Raw genomic sequence first — 19215 nt, forward strand, 5'->3', positions numbered from 1 at the left:
ACTGCTTTTTTGCTGCATATTTCGTTCGCGAATGCTGGCTTGGCGGCTTGCCAGCCCCGCAACGCGAGCTATGTACTCGCGGCAGGCGCAGTCGTTCCTGCAGGAGAAACGGCGAAGCGACGGGCGCCCGTGCGAGAGGCCGTGCTTTGTTCGTTAGTTTGCTATATCCAGTGTCCCCGCCATGGGACTTCGATACAGAAAAACAACGCTTCTATACTATTACATGTGATTTTCAAGGGGTTGTTTGGACCGTTTGAAATAAACAATAGTTCTAAATACCCGGGTGTGATATAGCTGGGCTCAACTGTAACAAATCGAATATCACTCTCTTTTCAATTCGTTGTTTGTCTTGAATAGAGACTTTTTTAAAGTTTCGAATATTCTTAATAATTTCCGAAGAGTTAGAACAGTTTAGCGCCGCGAGCTTTTCTTCACTTGTAACGCCGCACGTGCCGTAAGTTCTCGCTTCCCTCTTCTCTGAGGCTTTATCATCATCGGTAGCACCAGTGCACCGCAGAGAAACAAGAACCGCAGAAGCGAGTTCTGTGGGCGTTGCTTCTTTGCGGTGTATCGGCGTTTGGTGAGAAGCTCGCTCAGCGGGGCTAACGTGCCACAATCAGAATTCTGAAAAGAATGAATGTCGCGGTTTGTCTCGAAACGAATAGCGTATTATTCGAACCTACTGTTTGAGCAGTCATACAATTCTACTCTCACACCATTTATTTACTTTTTTTTCTTGCGTCGAATACATTCGTTGGTTTGGTTTTCTTGTACCTTATATCATGGACTCTCAAACTAAGTTTTCCAGAATGCCGTCATTACACCGGGTACCCCGAGCTCCCGAATTCTCTCGACCACTTCTGCCTTGGAGTAAAGTGTTTCTTTCACTTCTTGATAGCTGGGGTGGCCAAGCTGACACGGCCAAAGAGCCGTAAACAAAACCACGGAACTTGAAAGAGCCGCAAAGAGGGGGGGGCAAACCTTTGTCTAGAAAAATAAACAAAACTCAGAACTACTTTTAATCTATCCGAGTCAAAAGCAGTCCAACTGTACGTAAGGTAGCAGTACCACAAGACAACCATACCGCAACCTTTCTTTTGATTTAAAACGCGTTTCATTTCTCTTTTTAGGGAAGTGCTCATGTGGCCGGGAGGAAGGCGGGGAAGTTGAAGGGGGGGGGGGGTAGGGAGGGAGCCGCGAGCTGCACTTTAGCACGCGAAGAGCCGTATGCGGCTCGCGAGCCACAGCTTGGCCACCCCTGCTCTATAGTAATGTGCATTATGTTTTACTACAAGGTCTGCAGCCTTCCACACAGCTTTAATGCATCATTGCCGAGACCAGGGGTCCGATTTTGGTTACTGCGAAAGCGAGATCTAATTTTCCTCTTGCAGAACGAGCCAGGATGGCGTTCACAGACGGTCTGCCTGCTAACGCGATTGAAGAACGCAGTTCACCTGCTACCAAGCGTCATTTGCAGGCATAAATGAAATGAGAAAACGACGTACGTTGCTTGCTATTGGACCGAAAAAATGTTTATTGTCTGCTACGAACCGAGCGCCGCTGCAGAGCAAGATCGGACTCTGGCCGAAATTGTTGACGTCAACTATTTTTTGTTGGAAGCCATTGACAACCCGCACTTCTTTTCCAAACCTCAAGTAGTTCCGCTGCTGTTCACAAGGTGACATCGACTCTTAGATGAAGTAGTACTAAGGATAAGCACGACAGAGGCTGCGAGAATATTTGTCACCAATCAAAAGTTGGTTTCGCCGAAATTTCGCCCTATTTTAAGCTTGCGAACTGGTCAAAAAAGTCTTATTGGTTAATTACATGCAAGCCGTGGTGCCACGTCCAATCAGAGGCCGAGTATGCCATCGCCCTCACCTTGACCAAAATCATACCCTAGGAGGGGCTCCTCGACTGCCACTCGAAGCAGATAAGGGTTCCTTGAGATTCACAAGATTGTTTAGCCGTATACGCTAAACAAAGCTATATTCTCGGGCTTAATATTTTAGGAATATGCCGAAGTGTTGCTTTTTCAGTTCCTCAATGATGGAAGTGCTGCGCCATTTGCACCAAATTGCATCACGAACGAAATTCTGCTACTTTTCGTGCCAAAATACCATTTTTGGATACCCGCAGGGGGCACCAGTGAAAGCAGGTGTTTGGAGAGTGGCGTCTCCACGGACCCCGAGTTCCGCAGGGGGCGCCTGCACCTTAGGTGCTAGGTGCTTGGTGAGTAGCGTCACCACGGACCCCAGCCACTTTGGTGACACCACAGACCCTGAGTAAAAAGTGGCTAAGACCCACCCACGTCTGGCTGTGCGTGGCAATCCCGCGTCCAGGGAAAAGGGCATCCTGGTGGTTGAGCTGAGCCCGGGGTAGGTTTGGACCCTTCGGGGCTCCCCGGGTGAGGCAACACACCACTTTGGCCCCTGCTTCCTGTAGACGGGTGTCCTGGCTTGGCCCGACCAGGATGATTCAGTCAGTCGCCACATCTTCTAATATCCCCTCTTATCTTTCTCTTTTCTCTGCTCTTCTTTCTTTCATATTCACCATCTTTGGCGGCAAGGGCTAACCTTGGGTGGCGATAGACCCCTTGTCTAGACCCGCACTAGGTTATAGTGTCTTGGTAGCACTGATAGCGTAATGTCGTCAGCAAAACATTTATTGCTATGGCGCATTACCTATCTCCATGTTGGGCTCCGTGGTGGGTGGTGCGCTACAGACACCGAACGCCTCCCCATTTCTTATGGGTTCCAAGCAAAACCAACAACCTGATCGGGCCCTGGAAAGGGTCCGGACCGAAGTACACGTTATGAAAGCATTTACACCTGTGGAGAAATTTCCTCGATTTCTTGTTATGCATTCTGAAATGGAAAAACCCTTATCCAAGCTATCCCCTTTCCTGGTTTCGAAGACTCTTGAATCTGTGATTGGAAAGAATTTTAAAGAAAAAAAATGCTATCTGGAGATCTCCTCGTTGAAGTTGTGACCTCTCAACAATGCTCAGACCTGCTGGCACTCAACTTGGTTTCTGACTACAGGGTTACTGTATCACCCCACCGCACTTTGAACACTATTAAAGGCGTAATATCAGAAGATGACCTTCTAGAATCCCCCGAAGAGGAAATTGTCGATGGCCTTCGTGACCAAGGAGTCATAGCTGCAAAGCGAATTTCTTTTCGCCGGGACGGTCAGGAGATTAAGACAAAGCATGTTATTCTGACTTTTGAGCTGAGAGCGCTCCCAGAATCGATCAAAGCGGGGTATCTAAACTGTAAAGTACGGCCGTATGTGCCTAACCCTCAGCGTTGCTTTCACTGCCAGAGGTATGGCCATAGTGCCCTGAGCTGCCGTGGAAAGACAACGTGCGCCAAGTGTGGCAAAAATGATCACCCTACAGAGAATTGCTCAAATCCACCTTCCTGCATCAACTGCAAAGAACCTCACCCTGCTTATTCCCGATCTTGCAAAAAATGGAAAGAAGAAAAAGAAATTATAACACTCAAAGTGAAAGAGAACATTTCGTTCCCCGAAGCCAGGAAGCGATTCTCCTTCCTGCAGAAGGGGCCTTACTCTTTGGTGGCACGTGCAGGGGGTGTGCCATCAAAGTCTTCGGTAGGAACCCAGGTCGGTCCTAATGACCTGGGGATTCCACCACCTCCCCCTGCCTCACAAAGATATGGGTAGACTCCATTTGTCGTTGGAACCGAAGACACCACAGGGGCCTCCAGATGGTGCAGAGGCGAGGGATGCCTCTGTGCTAATGGAGGGGAGACAAGAGGAGAGGCGGCAACAGCAGCCTCGAGGAGAAGGCATTGGTGCCTCCTCCATTCCAAAGGACGGGCCATCGAACAATGTGCCTGCCTTGGTTACTCGGACCTTTCCCGGGAAGGAGGGTGTGTTTTGTTTTAAGACGCTAGGAGAGGCCTCGACATCTAAGGAGATGCCCGTACCAGCTGCTCTCTCAGCCGTTCAGCCTGAGGGGGAGCGGATGGAACTTGGTGAACCTCCTCCCCCTCGTTCAGTCCCACCTGATGACACCAGGCTTAAAAAGTCTTCCCAGAAAAAGCTCAATCCGCGAGTAACCGCACCCAAACCGCCCCAGGGCACCTAGGGCAGGTTTCCTTTTTTGTTTTGTTGTTACTTTAAATCATTTTTTACATGAACACATATAGTTTTATACAGTGGAACTGTAGAAGTCTCCTGCAAAATATTGATGACATACATTTCTTTCTAGATGAGCTACAGCCCATTGCTGTGTGCTTGCAGGAGACATATCTTAACAACACCCATACAAATGTTTTTAATCATCACCGCGTTTTTAGAAAGGATCGGGATTCAGACCACTCTTCTGGTGGTGTTGCCATTGTTGTACGGAGTGGCATAGCATGTGTGGAAGTTCCTCTGCGTACATCACTAGAAGCAGTTGCGGCACGTGTTCTTACCGATCGTCTCATTACTGTTGTGTCCTTGTATTTACCACCTCATCGTAAACTGCATCTTCATGAACTTCAAGGATTGGTTCAGCAACTCCCAATGCCTTTTTTAATTTGTGGTGATTTTAATGCTCACAGTCCCATGTGGGGCAGTAAGCGCCTTGACTCTCGTGGCGCTGTTGTAGAAAGATTTTTACTCTCGTCAGACATATGTCTTTTAAATAAGAAAGAACCAACATTTTATAGTTCCACTCATAATTGCTTCACATCCATTGACCTCTCCATTTCATCACCATCAATACTTCCCTGTTTTTCTTGGAAGGTTTTAGACAACCCTTTTGGGAGTGATCATTTCCCGGTTGTAATCGAAAGCCTCGTTCCTCTGCCGACTATTTTAAAACGAACCCCTAGGTGGAAGCTAGACAAAGCCGACTGGGCACTCTTTAAACTTGATGCAGTGCTTGATCCGTCAGTTCTAGCAAATTTGTTACCTGAAGAAGCGGCAGTGTATGTTACGGAGCAAATCATAAGTGCCGTCCAAGACGCCATTCCTCGCACCTCTGAAAATTTACCCAAGAGGTGTAGGCCTTGGTGGAATGAAGACTGTGCTACCACAAGGAAAAAGCAGCATAGGGCATGGGATACCTTTCGGAGGTACCATACTTCTTCAAATAGGATAGCATTTAAAAGACTAAAAGCAAAGGCCCGATGGACTAGGAGGAAAGCTAAGTGGAAGTCCTGGACCAAGTACATTTCCTCCCTAAATAATTTTGTCTCGGAGAAGGAAGTTTGGGATAGGTACAAAAAAATCGAAGGGGACTACCGTTTCTTTGTTATTCCTCTATTTAGCTCCCCTGCTAATTCGTTGAAAGATGTTGCTAATGTGCTTGGAGAGCACTTTGAGAATGTTTCCAGCTCCCGAAATTACCACATGGAATTTAAACGTTTTAAAGCAAGTGCTGAGTGTCACCGTATACCCATGTCCGGTTGTAGTTCTGAGCCATACAACACTCCTTTCACAACGCAAAAACTAGAGGTGGCTCTGGGCTCCAAGAAGAGTTCGGCTCCAGGCCCTGATGGAGTCCACTATGAAATGCTCCGTCAGTTGTCTCGTGAATCGCTGAACACACTACTAGGTTTTTTCAACTATCTGTGGGAAGCAGCTTACTTTCCTCAAATCTGGAAACAGGCGCATGTAATTCCTTTGCTGAAAGCGGGGAAGGACCCTTCGGACCCACGTAGTTACCGTCCAATCGCGTTAACGAGTTGCCTTGGCAAAACCTTCGAACGCCTCATTAATAGGCGGTTAATATATATTTTGGAACATAACCACTTCTTTGCTAATAACCAATGTGGCTTTCGAGAAGGGCGGTCTACTTTGGACCACATAGTCCGTCTGGAAACAACCATACGTGAAGCTTTCGTAAATAGGCAACATTGTGTTTCTGTTTTCTTCGACCTGGAGAAAGCATATGATACGACATGGCGGTATGGTATCCTTCATGATTTGTATGCCTCTGGTGTGCACAGTCGCATGTTGCGGTGTATAAGCAGTTTTCTCACAGATCGCTCCTTTCAAGTTCGACTTGGCACCACACTATCCGACCAGTATATCCAGGAAAATGGTGTTCCGCAAGGAGGTGTACTGAGTGTCTCCTCGTTTGCCGTAAAGATAAACTCGTTGTCAAAGGTAATTCCACCTTCCGTTTCATACTCCCTCTATGTGGATGATATTCACATCTCGGCCTCTTCTTCTAATTTGTCTAGCTGTGAGCGGCAACTGCAGCTTACCATCAACAGAATTAGTAAGTGGGCTGACGAAAAGGGGTTTAAGCTTTCAGCTGATAAGACTCTCTGCGTGCCATTTTCTCTGCGTTGGGGGCTGTTTCTAGATCCAGAACTGACGCTAAACAGGGTTCCTATTAGTGTAAAAACAGAGCATAAAATTTTGGGCATAACATTTGATAAAAAGTTAAACTTCGTTTCCCACCTGAAGGACCTGAAGAAGAAGTGCCTTAAATCAGCTAATATTCTTAAAGTCTTAGCGCACAAGTCATGGGGATCCGACAGAATATGTCTGCTACGCCTGTACAACTCCCTTATCCAGTCACGTCTGGACTATGGTGCTATAGTTTACGACTCAGCGAGGCCTTCTGCACTGAAAATGTTGGATCCTGTGCATCATCTCGGTTTAAGGCTCGCTAAGGTGCCTTCCGCATATTGCCCATTCCTAGCTTGTACGCTGAATCTAATCAGATGTCACTTAGGCACAGACGACGTTATCTTGCTGTGACTTATGCTTCCAGAATTTTGTCCTATCCAAATCACCCAACAATTATGGTGCCTTGCAACATTCTCGGTTTGCTCGTCTTTTCGAACATAGGCCCAGGGTTGTATTGCCCTTAAGTCTTCGCCTTGAGGACATTTGTACATCTCTAAACCTCACCCTTGACGAGACCGACCTGTTGCAGAAGGGTGAAAATGAAGCTCCATGGAGTACGTTGCCCGTCTTTTGTGATTGGTATTTTACTAGATTTAATAAACATAATGTCCCCCCAGTGGTGATTCAGCAAGAATTTCTTGAGGTGCAGAAGAAGTATGGTAACTACTCCCCATTTTATACCGATGGTGCCAAATCATTGCATTTTGTAGGATCAGCAGTTTACTCTGAAGGATTCAGTAAAGTTCAGCGTCTCAAGGAATGTGCAAGTATTTACACGGCAGAGCTCTATGCAGTGTTGATGGCCTTGGAATATATCCTCATCAGCAAGACGATGAAATCTATTTTATTCGTGGACTCTCAAAGTGTGCTCACCACACTTTGCTCAATAAAGGGAAGTAAAAATAGGCTGGCACAACTTGTCCGATCTAAGGTACAATGTGGTCTGCGGCTTGGCCGAGACATAAAATTCTGCTGGGTGCCTAGCCATGTGGGGATCCTAGGTAATGAAAGAGCAGACAAATTGGCCACGAGCTCTAAGCACCTACTGCCAACCACCTCACAGATTCCATTTCAAGACATGAAGCCCTTGGTAAAATCATCAGTTTTCCAGCTATGGCAATCGGAGTGGAGTCTAAAATGCGAAAACAAACTTCACAGGATTAAACCAGCTCTTGGTATGTGGGAGAGTGCATCCCACAAAACCCGCCGCCTAGAAGTTCTTTTGTGTCGTCTTAGAATTGGACATTCCTTCCTCACCCACAAACATCTGCTCAGGGGGGAAGCCCCACCCCTGTGTGATGAATGTGGGGAGCGTTTAACAATTTTACACATTTTGTGGCTGTGCCCAGGGCTTGAGCAAGAACGACGTACACATTTCCCCGAGTTTTTTTCACACCAGATTCCTTTTCACCCACCGCTGCTAATTGGGGAGACTCCTATAGTACTATTTGATTGTGTCATAAATTACTTAAGAAAAACCGGCTTCCTATTGGAGTTGTAATTTTAACTCTATGACTTTTAACCTTGTCATATGAACCTCTTTTCGATAATTCTTATAAAAAAGTCCTGAGTATGTCCCAACTAAACAAGCTTGGCGCAGTATGGCCATAGTAGCTTTGCGCCATAAAGCCCGTAATCAACAACAACAACCATCTTTGCTAAGAATTGTGCTACACCTGCTCTGAGAGTCTTAAAGGGACAATGAAGACAATTTTATTTAATTTTTTTAAATGGTGTTTTTATGCTTCTTGGGAACATAGCATGCTGCCCAATTTTTTGTGGACATTTGTGACGCGTATTTCTGTGCCTACGAAAGAAGTAAAAAAACCGAAACTGAACAATCTCCATTCTCGTTTTTGGGCCTCCGAAAAGGGAGGTGACGTAGGGAGTGACATCAAGTGTGAATAGCCGGTATCAGTAGTATTTAGGAGATCGAGACTCTGCTTACTGCGGTGGGTTATAGCAGCGCGGTGGCGCGGTCGTTTCGTCGAATCTGTCAACATGGACGGCAATGCCGCTCTCGCGAGCGAGTTCGAGCTTCCGTTCAGTGACCCAACACAAACGGAACAAGAGTATGTGTGCGGCACTCTCCGTCATCACCCGAGGGAGAGCGCCCAGCCGGTAACGAGCGGCCCGCATGCCAAAGTGCCCATAGTTGCTCGTTGACCGTCTCGCGTCCGGCGTAGCAAAGAAAAAAAGAACAATTATGCTGCTTTATTTACGGTTTAGTAATCATTTTCAGTCCGATTTATACTTTTCATGGTTATTCAAGCGGAAATTAGAACAGTATTTCTAAAAATCGCGAACCAAAACGTGACTGAGGGCACGTCTCTTGTTTCGACCAATCGCTGACGCGTCTCTTGTGACGTCGCGCTTCTTGGCCCCGCATCGGTTACGTGAGCTCCGCTTCTCCTGGCTTCTCCCGCAACTCTCAGAGCGTCGCCCCAGTCGATCCCAGTACGATTATTACTGTGACTGTTTAATTGATTTGCGCGGCACACAAGCGCCGGTTTCGGCTGAAATTTGGGCAACGTGGCCCGAGACGTGCCTGGAACCCAGTTCAATCGCCAAAAAAATGTCCGAAATCGCCTTCATTGTCCCTTTAAACAATGTGAAAAATAAAAATATTTCAATATTGGTTGATCTTGATATTCACGCAAATAGGAGGAAAAAAATAGTATAAATATGTATTTCACAGTGTGTCTACTCACTTACTTTCATCTTAAATTAGATTACAGTCGAAGGTTCATTTTCATACAACCACTAAACATACTAAAAGCGCAAGTGACGGGACTTTTGCTGCACTTATTCGATTTAGTTGATGACAGAACACGTACAGAAGGACGACAAATGCCATGATGTTGCGCTTTTGGTGCTTTTTGATTGGTCCCATGGCTCGTGTCGTCAATCGCACTTTACTGGTAAATGAGACAAAGTACAGAGATTGGTCTTCAACCGTGCTGACCCCGTCGTTGTCTGAATTTACAGACGATGTCGGCGATGTCAGGAAGTTACAGTTACGAGGCTACTGCGATAATACAGAACCAGGGTGCCTCCATGCAGTGATGGAAGTGCTGTGCCATTTGTGTGAAATTGCCTCCATGAACGAAAGTCTGCTACATCATGCGCCAAAGGCCCATTTTACACCGGAGCTGTTAAGGGCTAGTTTCCCTAGTTTTGTGTCCGTCACCAAATAAATGTTGACACAAAACTCTGGACAGCTACCGCCATCTAGGAGCGACGGCAACAACCAGACAACCGGCTTGCCGGTTGTCTGGTTTTAGTTGTTGCTCATAGATGGCGGCAACCTTTCCAGTCTTTCCACTCTGGTTTTTACCAAAGTGGAAAAGCTGAATTTCTCTAGGCGTCGTCCTAGAAGTTCTCCTCGAGGACAACGCGTAGAGGATGACCTACTCTAGGCGTCGTCCTCGAGGTCGTCCTAGAAGTCGTCCTTGAGGTCGTCCTAGATGTCGCCCTTGAGGTCGTCCTTGAGGTCGTCCGAGAGGTTGTTCTCGAGGTCATCCTAGAAGTCATCCTTGAGGTTGTCCTAGACGTCATCCTCGATGTCGTCCTGAAGTCCTTGAGGTCCTGGACGTCGTCCTTGAGGTCGTCCTAGGCGTTGTCCTTCAGGTCCTAGACATCATCCCTCAGCTCGTCCTAGGCGTCGTCCTCGAGGTCGTCCCAGAAGTCGTCTTTGAGGTCGTCCCACCATAGTACAGCTTCGCTGGTCTTCGTTCTTCACCAGAATGGAAAAGCTGAAAGTTTTTGCTAAGAATTGCACCACACCTGTGCAGATTGGCTAGAAATTAAACTATTTTATTGTTGGTTGACTCTAATATTCAGAGGAGTATGAGGAAAGGGAAATGGTATGAATATGTATTTCAGAGCATCTCTACTTATTGTGTAGTCTGTTTCATCTTGGGGTCAGAGCACAGTCGAAGGCTCCAACACATACAACCACAAACACACATACTCAAAGCGTAAGTCATGGGACATTTGCTGCACTTGGTTGGCTTAGCCCAGTGGTTCTCAACTACTGAGGTTTTGGGATACCTGCCTTTTGGATCAGCAGAGCTGAAGTGGAACCTTGTCCACTGGGGGGGGTGGGGTTACTGGATGATTACAATGACTAAAGTCAACTTTGAAGGGACTTTGAAGCTCTTAAACGGAGGATAATTAACCCTATTTACTCGGCACACATTGTTTGGTCTGGTATATAGCTTTGTGAAACAGTCAATGTCAATTAAAAAAAATTATAAAATTTTATTACTCGGCTTGATTGACGGTTGATGACTTTGGGGACCCTAAGGAGGTCTTCATGTACCCCAAAGTGTCTGCAGACCCCCGTATGAGAACTATTGGTTTAGCCGACGAAAGAAAACATATGGGAGGATGGACGAATGTTGTGATGTTGCGCTTTGACGCTGTTTGGTTGGTTCCATTGGCTCGTAGCGTCGGCTGCACTTCGAATTGAGGTGAAACGAATTATAAGCCCGTTTCTCTTGGCTAGGGGGTGCGAGGATGTCTGTTAGACGCACCCATGTCATGCTTACATCAAGCATAAAGTGCCACTGCAGCGTTCAATCATGTAAGAGCCACAACCATTTGCAAGTCTATGTCAGCATCTGTTTGCGTGCAGTAGGAAAGCGTCTGAAAGAACTAAAAAAGGTTTAAATAAATAAAAGACCAATGCAGCTCGCACTGTCCTATCAAGATGATGGGAGTGGTTTTCTTTAACATACTTTTTTCTTGTTTTCTTTTTCGCCAAAAACATTTATCCATAAATGAAATTCTGTTAGCTTAGCTTCTGTGAGCAATGTGAAAAAGCGCAATGACGCGAATCCTAAACGTGCTTGAGAAATGTTTGATTCTTTTTCGTCGGAGGAGCTTCCCAAACTTGAGAGCTACAGCCCTACAGAGATTGCTCATCAACCACGCTTACCGATTGTTGCGTTTCCGAGTTGATCGCCGACATCGCCTAATTTCCCGGCAATGTCAGGAGCTAAAAGTTGTGAGAATGCATTGCAAAGTATTGAGATGGGTCTTGTACTCCTGATAAGATCATTTGATCATCATGTCTGCCGCATGCCTTTGTGCCGCCTCTCACCAGCGCACGTGCGTCAAGCTTCACCGCTTTGCATCAGAGTGCTAGGAGCAGCGGCTGATGTGAGTGAGCACCAGGGTTTGCGCGATAGGCTTGGAAATTATACTCAGTACTATTCCAAGTGACAGGTCTACCTTCTTTTGTTTTGATTGTAGGTTTATCCCTAATTTTAAACCGAGAAAGAAAAAACCAAAAAACCTCAGGCCTATATTTGAATAAATACATTAGTCAAGGTAGTTCTTGTGCAGCCATTGGTCGAAAGAGCAGCAAACTTTGTTTGCACTCTGGTTCCAGTGCCGCTAAAGAGCAGTGTCTCTTTTGAACTGCAAATTTGCAGGCTTTTTTAATATTTGTAGGTTGTCGTTTTTTCAGTTTATAATTTCAGAGCCTCGAGTTTGATAGGTTGATAAAACATGGGGAACGCATTTTTTACAGCGGAGCTGTGAAGGGCTAGGTTCCTGAGGATTGTGTCCGGTACCAAACAGATGTCGACACAACACTCTGGTTGCCGCCATCGCTCATAGATAGCGGTAGCTGTCCGAAGTGTTGTGTTGGCCGGTTGTCTGCTTGCCACCGTCACTCATATATCGTGGCAACCTTTCCAGCCTTTCCTTTCTGACTTGCTGACTTGTGGACGGCCATTACTTCATTCCCACCATAGTACAGCTTCGCTGGTCTTCCTTCCTCACCAGAGTGAAAAGGCTAAAAGTCTTTTTATCGAAAGACGTGTTCGCGAATATGGTGGTGTTTGCTGGCGTTTTACAAAAATTATATTTCAAGGCTAAATAATCTATTAGATGTAAAAGTGGGAGGAATGAAAGACTTTATCCAAACTAAAGTGTTGCACTATGATTAATTTTTCGTACATTTTTTAGTGCCCATTGTAAATGGAACTTACTTTGACCAGAGCCTTATCTCTAAAATGAAGGCTGTATGTTCCTTTCTTCCCCTATCTATGTTTATTACAGAAGGTAATAAGTAGTAATATGCTCCAGTATCAAAGAGGAACCTTGAGTCGTTATTTGAGATTAACTCGTTTAGCGATTCAATCACATTTTCAATTTCAAGTGATATGGCAACAGATGTTGGCATCTGCTCCAAAAGCGTCAGTGGCTGCTCCAAAACAATATTCCGCCTTCTACGAAACCTGCTACAAGCTGTCAAGTGCCGCTTTCATCACTGGTTACTTCACAGCAACAAAATTTTGTGATCGGCAGTAAGCTGATCAGTGGGCTTCATGTATGGCCAACATGTTCCGATTAATATGCCTTCATTTTCTATTTGTGGCACTCACAAAAATTAGATCACCACAATATATGTCATTTACAGTATCTGGGAGGGGTGATAAGTCATATTGTAGCAGGCAGTAGGTTGGTTGCACAAAGCTAGGGCAGTGTGTTCAGTCTGAGTGTTGATCATTCCAGAAGGTAATTGGAACTAAATTAAACTCTGTTTTAGTTGCCAATTTCTCCAAAAGCCTTTTCATATTATAGCTTATTTCTCAGAGAGTTCAGTGGATTTGCCAAGCATCTTCAGTGAAAATCTTGAAGTTGCCAAATGTCTTTCTTGCTGAGGTGTCCGATGGTCCAGTAAGTAATCTCAATGAATGATTCAACTTTGTTTCTTTGCAGGACTCATCCATTTGTTTTTGGGGAACACCGGGAAATCTCATCACCAAAATGACTGCCCCTGGGGTATGCACAAGATGTTAAAATACTTTCAAATTCCTTGTGTAACATTTTGATGGCTGCTTCGAGAATATGCTAGTAATGGGTGATTTCATCTCAACTCAGGCACGGATTTAGGGTCGAATTTTTAATTTTGACGAAAAAAATATATGTTTTGGGGCAATTCCTATAATAAAAGAAGACGCAAACGGTTATTTCATCGGATTTTTTGTTCTCAAGTTATGGACCGTTGAAGCGGTCAAAGGTGGAAATTGATGTTTTTCCAGCCTATCGGAGGTGCCATATTTCACTCCATCCCTTTTCCCTACTTTTTACGCTACATCAATATAACTTTTTGGGAACACTCTAGACATAGGCTTTTTTATGCTAATTAAGCGTCTAGGTCATAACATTCTTAATGATTTTTTTTTATTTGTCAAACCGCCTCTCTGTGACGATATTTGACGAAGTTCAGCAAGCTGTGCTGTCTGACGTAATCAACATATTTTTATGATCTTTATATCACCGTAAAGCACCAATTATGCTCTTTCTTTTGAGTATAATTTCAATATTTTTCCGCAAGTATATAATGCGGTACATGTGCCTGAAAAACGAATATTTCGAAAAACTAGCAAGTTTGGAGTCTATTTTCTAAAAAACCCTACTTTTTATTTTTTTCATTTTTTATTCACAGTTAGTTAATATAGTAGTCTATCAGGAACTACCAACAGAAATTGTAATATATTGTTTGTATGGCCGCTATTAAGACTCGAATCTCGTGCTATGAGCGTTTTGAATGGGACTTCGCACAGGCGCTTTGCTGAGCAGAATTTTGGCCAATGTAAAGTTTTCTATTTAGTGTTAGTACTTACCACAATATCTGAGCGTAAAAGCAAGTGAAGTAACAATAGTTATCCTTACAATATTTATTTACTTGGCACTGGGGTGATTTGAAAGGTGTGTGAGCTTCGCCTTATGTATTGACGGAGAAGTACGTAACATCTAAACTCACGGACAAACTTAAGTCACGAGGGAAAAGTCTAAGTAACCTGGCATAAATCACTGCAAATAGAAATGAAACCTAAACACATGACTAACGCATTTGAAGCCTTACACGCCACGAAATGCTCGTCCTTACACGCCACGAAATGCTCGTTATTTTACGAAAGAGCTCGTATGTGCACAAAATAGACCGTACTTCCTAAGCGTCAGATACTAAATCGCACATATGTATATCCACTGCATATCTGTTTGACATAAGAAAATATGACAATTACATATAAAGTTCGGAATTTTAAACTCAAGATGTGGCACGTAACTGGAGAAGGGAGGTAATATTTCATGTTGTAGCCTAAACATGTTCATTTCATAAAATACATCAAAATTTGTTGACCAAATGTCTTATATACTCCTAATTAACATAAAATACACTCAAAGTTAATACAAATATAAACTTTAAAACGAATTGAACACCGCCCAATTCCGTCTGGTTTACGGATAGACGACGCAGTACCTTTTCAATACTACACGGCGCTGCTCACACAAAAAGTGATAAACACCTGGGATAGGGATAGTCATCTTTCGACGTAGCACATTTCGAGACAATGGGTTGATGTGATCCTGAGCCAGTTTTCGCTTTGTCCAAATTGCAGTCAGTTCAGTGTCAAAGTCTATGGCGCGTCGTCTGATCACACCGCGCACTCACAGGGGGACAAGGATGAACGCACTGTTGAAACGGTCCGGCCTTTTCACGGTCCCATTATTTAGCTCTGTCTATTCTGGGGTTTGGTAAACTCTTTCTAGGACCACATCACCTCCCCCTTCCCCCATTGCTTCGCTCCACACATGAGAAGATTGGATGCCTTTCGATGGGGTTACCTTCTCCCACCCCTTCCTTTTAAGCTCCCGATAATGGGACAGCTCCTCTTGGTCGATGAAGAGAAGCGTTATCCCCTTGGTTTTCTGGCCGAGAGCTTCAACGAACATATGCGCGTTAGTTATGGAGCTCAGCTCAGTTGTTTTCAAGTTATGCAGTGACGCATGATGCTTCAGCACACCACCCACTCCATCGCACGCGCTTTTGCCGTGCCCTGATGCCGAGTATATCCACCTGCTGACAACAAACTTCTGAAATTCGTGTAATTGGTGCCGATTTTTGAGATGGCTTGGAGCGCCGTCCGAAACATAGATTAGCTCCAAAAAAACGGGCAAGAGTTCCTCGAGCCTGTCTTCAATCATTGTGAGCGCAAAGAGCGCGTGTGCAGAATCATGACAGGTATCGTCACTCACGATGCCAAAACTTAGTGTTCCCTTCGTGGTCGTCGCAACGCAGGTGAAGATTGTCACCATCTTGGTTTTCCAGTGGTATCCCTGCACTGCACGTTGGAGCACAATACTCCAGTTTTCGGCGAAATCAAAGTGGAGCACTACGACACGTGGCTTCACATTTGCTTTTTCAAGCCATATTGCTCTCTGTTGTGCGCGCCGAATATAATAGTGGGGTATGTATTTCTTCGTCCACTTGTTGAGTTCGTTAAGAAAAGCAGTGGCCTCCAAATGTTTTTTCACCAACTCACCACCAGATTCCCACAGTGCCAACTCCAGTTCATCTTCAGCGCTCATCCCTAGCATCTCGAGGGATGTGTCCTTCCGGTTCGAACAGGTTTCACACCTCAGCAAGAAGCAGTTTTGGGAAGGATTTTCACAAAGAAAAATTTTCTGGACGTCTTCAAAGGTCATGGTCTTCCCCGCCGCATTTGACAGAGATGTCAGACAGAGTATGAAGTTGGCGCAGCATACACACACACACTCTTCATGTACAGGGTGTTGCTTAACCCACTTGGGCCGAAAAGAATAAAATTTTGTTAGGCCCATTTTTGACTCTGGATTGGCCGCCTTGAATTCTTTGCAGGTTTCCCTAATAGATCTCGTCATAAATCGCTTCGTGACGAAGACTTCCTGACCATCAATAAAAAGCCTTACGACATCCTTCTTGTTCGGGCTTTGTCTTGAGCAGTCTTTCGCATCTGATGTGTAGTAAGTCAACGCAAGAGCGACATCGTTTTCGTTGAGAGCATGTCCTTGGTATAAGTCAGGTGACGCCCAGACCCCATTTTTTTTTTTCAGCTTTCTTGATTGGTCCAAAGCATGCTTCGTCACTTCAGGAATTGCTTTCAGGATATCTTTCTTTTTGAGGTTAGATGGGAAGAGAGTTAAGAGGCGGTAGTGTTCTAGCTGCGACGCGCTCTTGACGTAGGCTGCTCGTAAGTTGCTGACCCAGTCGGAGCACGAGGAGCATGGATCTTCTTTGTCTGTGCCCGTAGGTTCTCCGTACACGTCACTTAGTTTACGACCAATTTTCTTTTTGAAGTTCGCGGTTATCTCGGATTTTTTTCGCTTAACATAGTCGGTACGACTTCGTGGGGTCACGCTAGAAGGGAGTTTAAGTGGTGTCACACTTACTTCGGCAGCATCAATTGCTTCAGACACTCCTTGGACCAGGGCTTCCTCGTCAACGAACGATCTGTCCGCTGGTTTCAGGGATGATGACGATGAGCTTGATGACAACATTTCCTGTCCTTGCTTATGTTCTTCAATCTGACCCAAGAACATTGTGTAGCAGTTATTGCACAGAACATCTCCAGGGCTTACGTGCTGGGCGTCCTCAGCTGGTAGAACTTGCTTAAGAAAACTTAGGTTTAGCTCTGAGACTTGACGAAAATGGCGTCCATAAAACACTCTTCTCTTGTGTCTCCTTGAATAGTCGGCGCACACTTTCCGGTCTGAACTGAATAATGTATTAGCCATAGCAGTAACGAACACTTCTGGCTTTCTGAAAGCAGGAGCAGTTTTAAGTTCATCCAGCTCAGACAGCACGGAGGTAGAATGAGTACCAGCTTTCCGCCGTGGCTTAGGAATTCAAGTAAAGAGCCAGAAGGGGACCGAGAAGGCTATTATCAGTTAGACGACGTGCGAAGATTCGGCTTCCTTTGGGTCCCCAATCTCCCCGTTGATCCATACTTAAACATTCGCCCTCCGCCTCGCGCGTAATCTGAGTGCCACGCAGCAGCGGCGTCTCTTTTAGTGCCCGCGGATTAGTGGCACGGTTGTGTTAGAAGGACGAGGAGGGGAGCTTGGAGAGACAGAGGGGGGCTTGCGACGTAAACTCTAACCTCGAAACGCCTGTTCTCCCGACAATCAGGGTTTCCGTGTCGGTCGCATCCAAAGGCATAATCCTTAGAGGCTCCAGGACCCCGACGAAGAAAAGGCGGTAGCCCCGTGATGTTCAAGATAAAGTATTTCTTTACACGCCGCCTGACTGGGGTGGTGGCATCTGTAAAATTTTGGAGCCGAAAGCAAAAGGCCTCAGAGGACTTCTCTAACGATCTGCATTCCGCCATATTGGGAGAAAAAGATGCGCTCGCACTTGTGAATACCATATTGTGGTATCTAAGTAACTTTTTTTTAAGAGCACTACTCAAAATTTTTTTAAATGTTTATGGTTGGATATTAGGTAACTGCTAACGATAAATAGAAAACCTTATATAGGCCAAAATTCTGCTGAGCAGAGCGCCTGTGCGAAGTCCCGTTCAAAACGCTCATAGCACGAGATTCGAGTCTTAATAGCGGCCATACAAACAATATATTACAATTTCTGTTGGTAGTTCCTGATAGACTACTATATTAACTAACTGTGAATAAAAAATGAAAAAAATAAAAAGTGGGGTTTTTTAGAAAATCGACTCCAAACTTGCTAGTTTTTCGAAATATTCGTTTTTCAGGCACATGTAGCGCATTATATACTTGGGGAAAAATATTGAAATTATACTCAAAAGAAAGAGCATAATTGGTGCTTTACGGTGATATAAAGATCATAAAAATATGTTGATTAGGTCACACAGCACAGCTTGCTGAACTTCGTCAAATATCGTCACAGAGAGGCGGTTTGACAAATAAAAAAAAAAATCATTAAGAATGTTATGACCTAGACGCTTAATTAACATAAAAAAGCCTACGTATAAAGTGTTCCCAAAAAGTTATATTGATGTAGCGTAAAAAGTAGGGAAAAGGGATGGAGTGAAATATGGCACCTCCGATAGGCTGGAAAAACATCAATTTCCACCTTGACCACTTAAACGGTCCATAACTTGAGAACAAAAAATCCGACAAAATAACCGTTTGCGTCTTCTTTTATTATAGGAATTGCCCCAAAACATATATTTTTTTGTCAAAATTAAAAATTCGACCCTAAATCCGTGCCTGAGTTGAGATGAAATCACCCAATATAAAAAAAAATCATCTAACATAAAAAAATTGATTTAAAAATGATCCTAAATGGGGATAAGGTTCTTTTGTTTGCAGATGTTTACAAGCAAAACTTTCCAATCCGTTGCCACATCCGTACTTGAAGTCTTGAGGAGCAAATATTAGTAACAAAATACAATTTGTTCCATTGTTCTAGTTAAGCCTAAAACATAGCATATTTTGCAACATGTTTCTGAAGACCTCATTTTTTTCCTCACAATATTTGAGATGCAGTCAGCGAGCACCTGTATATGATGCCAGTGTCTGTGATTTCAGTGCTCTTGTGTGCATTTACATATTGATACAGTAAGCTCTCGTTAGTTCAACCTCGGTTAATTCGACTTTTCTTTTAATTCGATCGTGTTCAAAAGTCCCGGCGAGCACTCATACATTTCTATAGGTGAAAAAGTTTGATAGTTCGAATTCAAGAAGGCTCTGCATCGGATAATTTGTCCCGAGCAGATGCGCGCAGGCTCACATTGCACGGCACCACGGCAGAAAAATCACCAAGGTACGGCGAAACACGGATCCCTTGCTGCAAAGCTGAACATGCGCAAATATGCGCCTGCTCCTCTACGCTGTTGAGATGGACCATAGCGAATGACACGAGCCAGCGCAACCAATCTGGTGTGGAGTAGCGCGGAGAACATAGCGCGTGGTCGGACGCAGAGACAGTGCGCGCTCTCGAAGCGCTTTTCTGTAGCATCGTGTGCGGTCCATCTTGCACGTCAGAAAGCGTTGGTTCTAGTTTCCTTTTTT

General features: G+C 44.7%; 1 protein-coding gene across 2 annotated transcripts in view; it reads left to right on the forward strand.

Moving 5' to 3' along the window:
- The window catches only part of LOC8033835 (WD repeat-containing protein 6), a 111473-nt gene that overhangs the window by 22364 nt on the left and 69894 nt on the right, over positions 1-19215 (forward strand). For both annotated transcript variants that reach the window (XM_029977787.3, XM_042292513.1), the window contains exon 7: positions 13117-13179. In XM_029977787.3, the coding sequence (XP_029833647.2) occupies positions 13117-13179 (63 nt within the window). The remainder of the gene's footprint in view (positions 1-13116; positions 13180-19215) is intronic.

The sequence above is a fragment of the Ixodes scapularis genome, unplaced genomic scaffold, assembly GCF_016920785.2.
Source record: "Ixodes scapularis isolate PalLabHiFi unplaced genomic scaffold, ASM1692078v2 PGA_scaffold3__209_contigs__length_174095766, whole genome shotgun sequence".
Lineage (NCBI taxonomy): Eukaryota > Metazoa > Arthropoda > Arachnida > Ixodida > Ixodidae > Ixodes > Ixodes scapularis.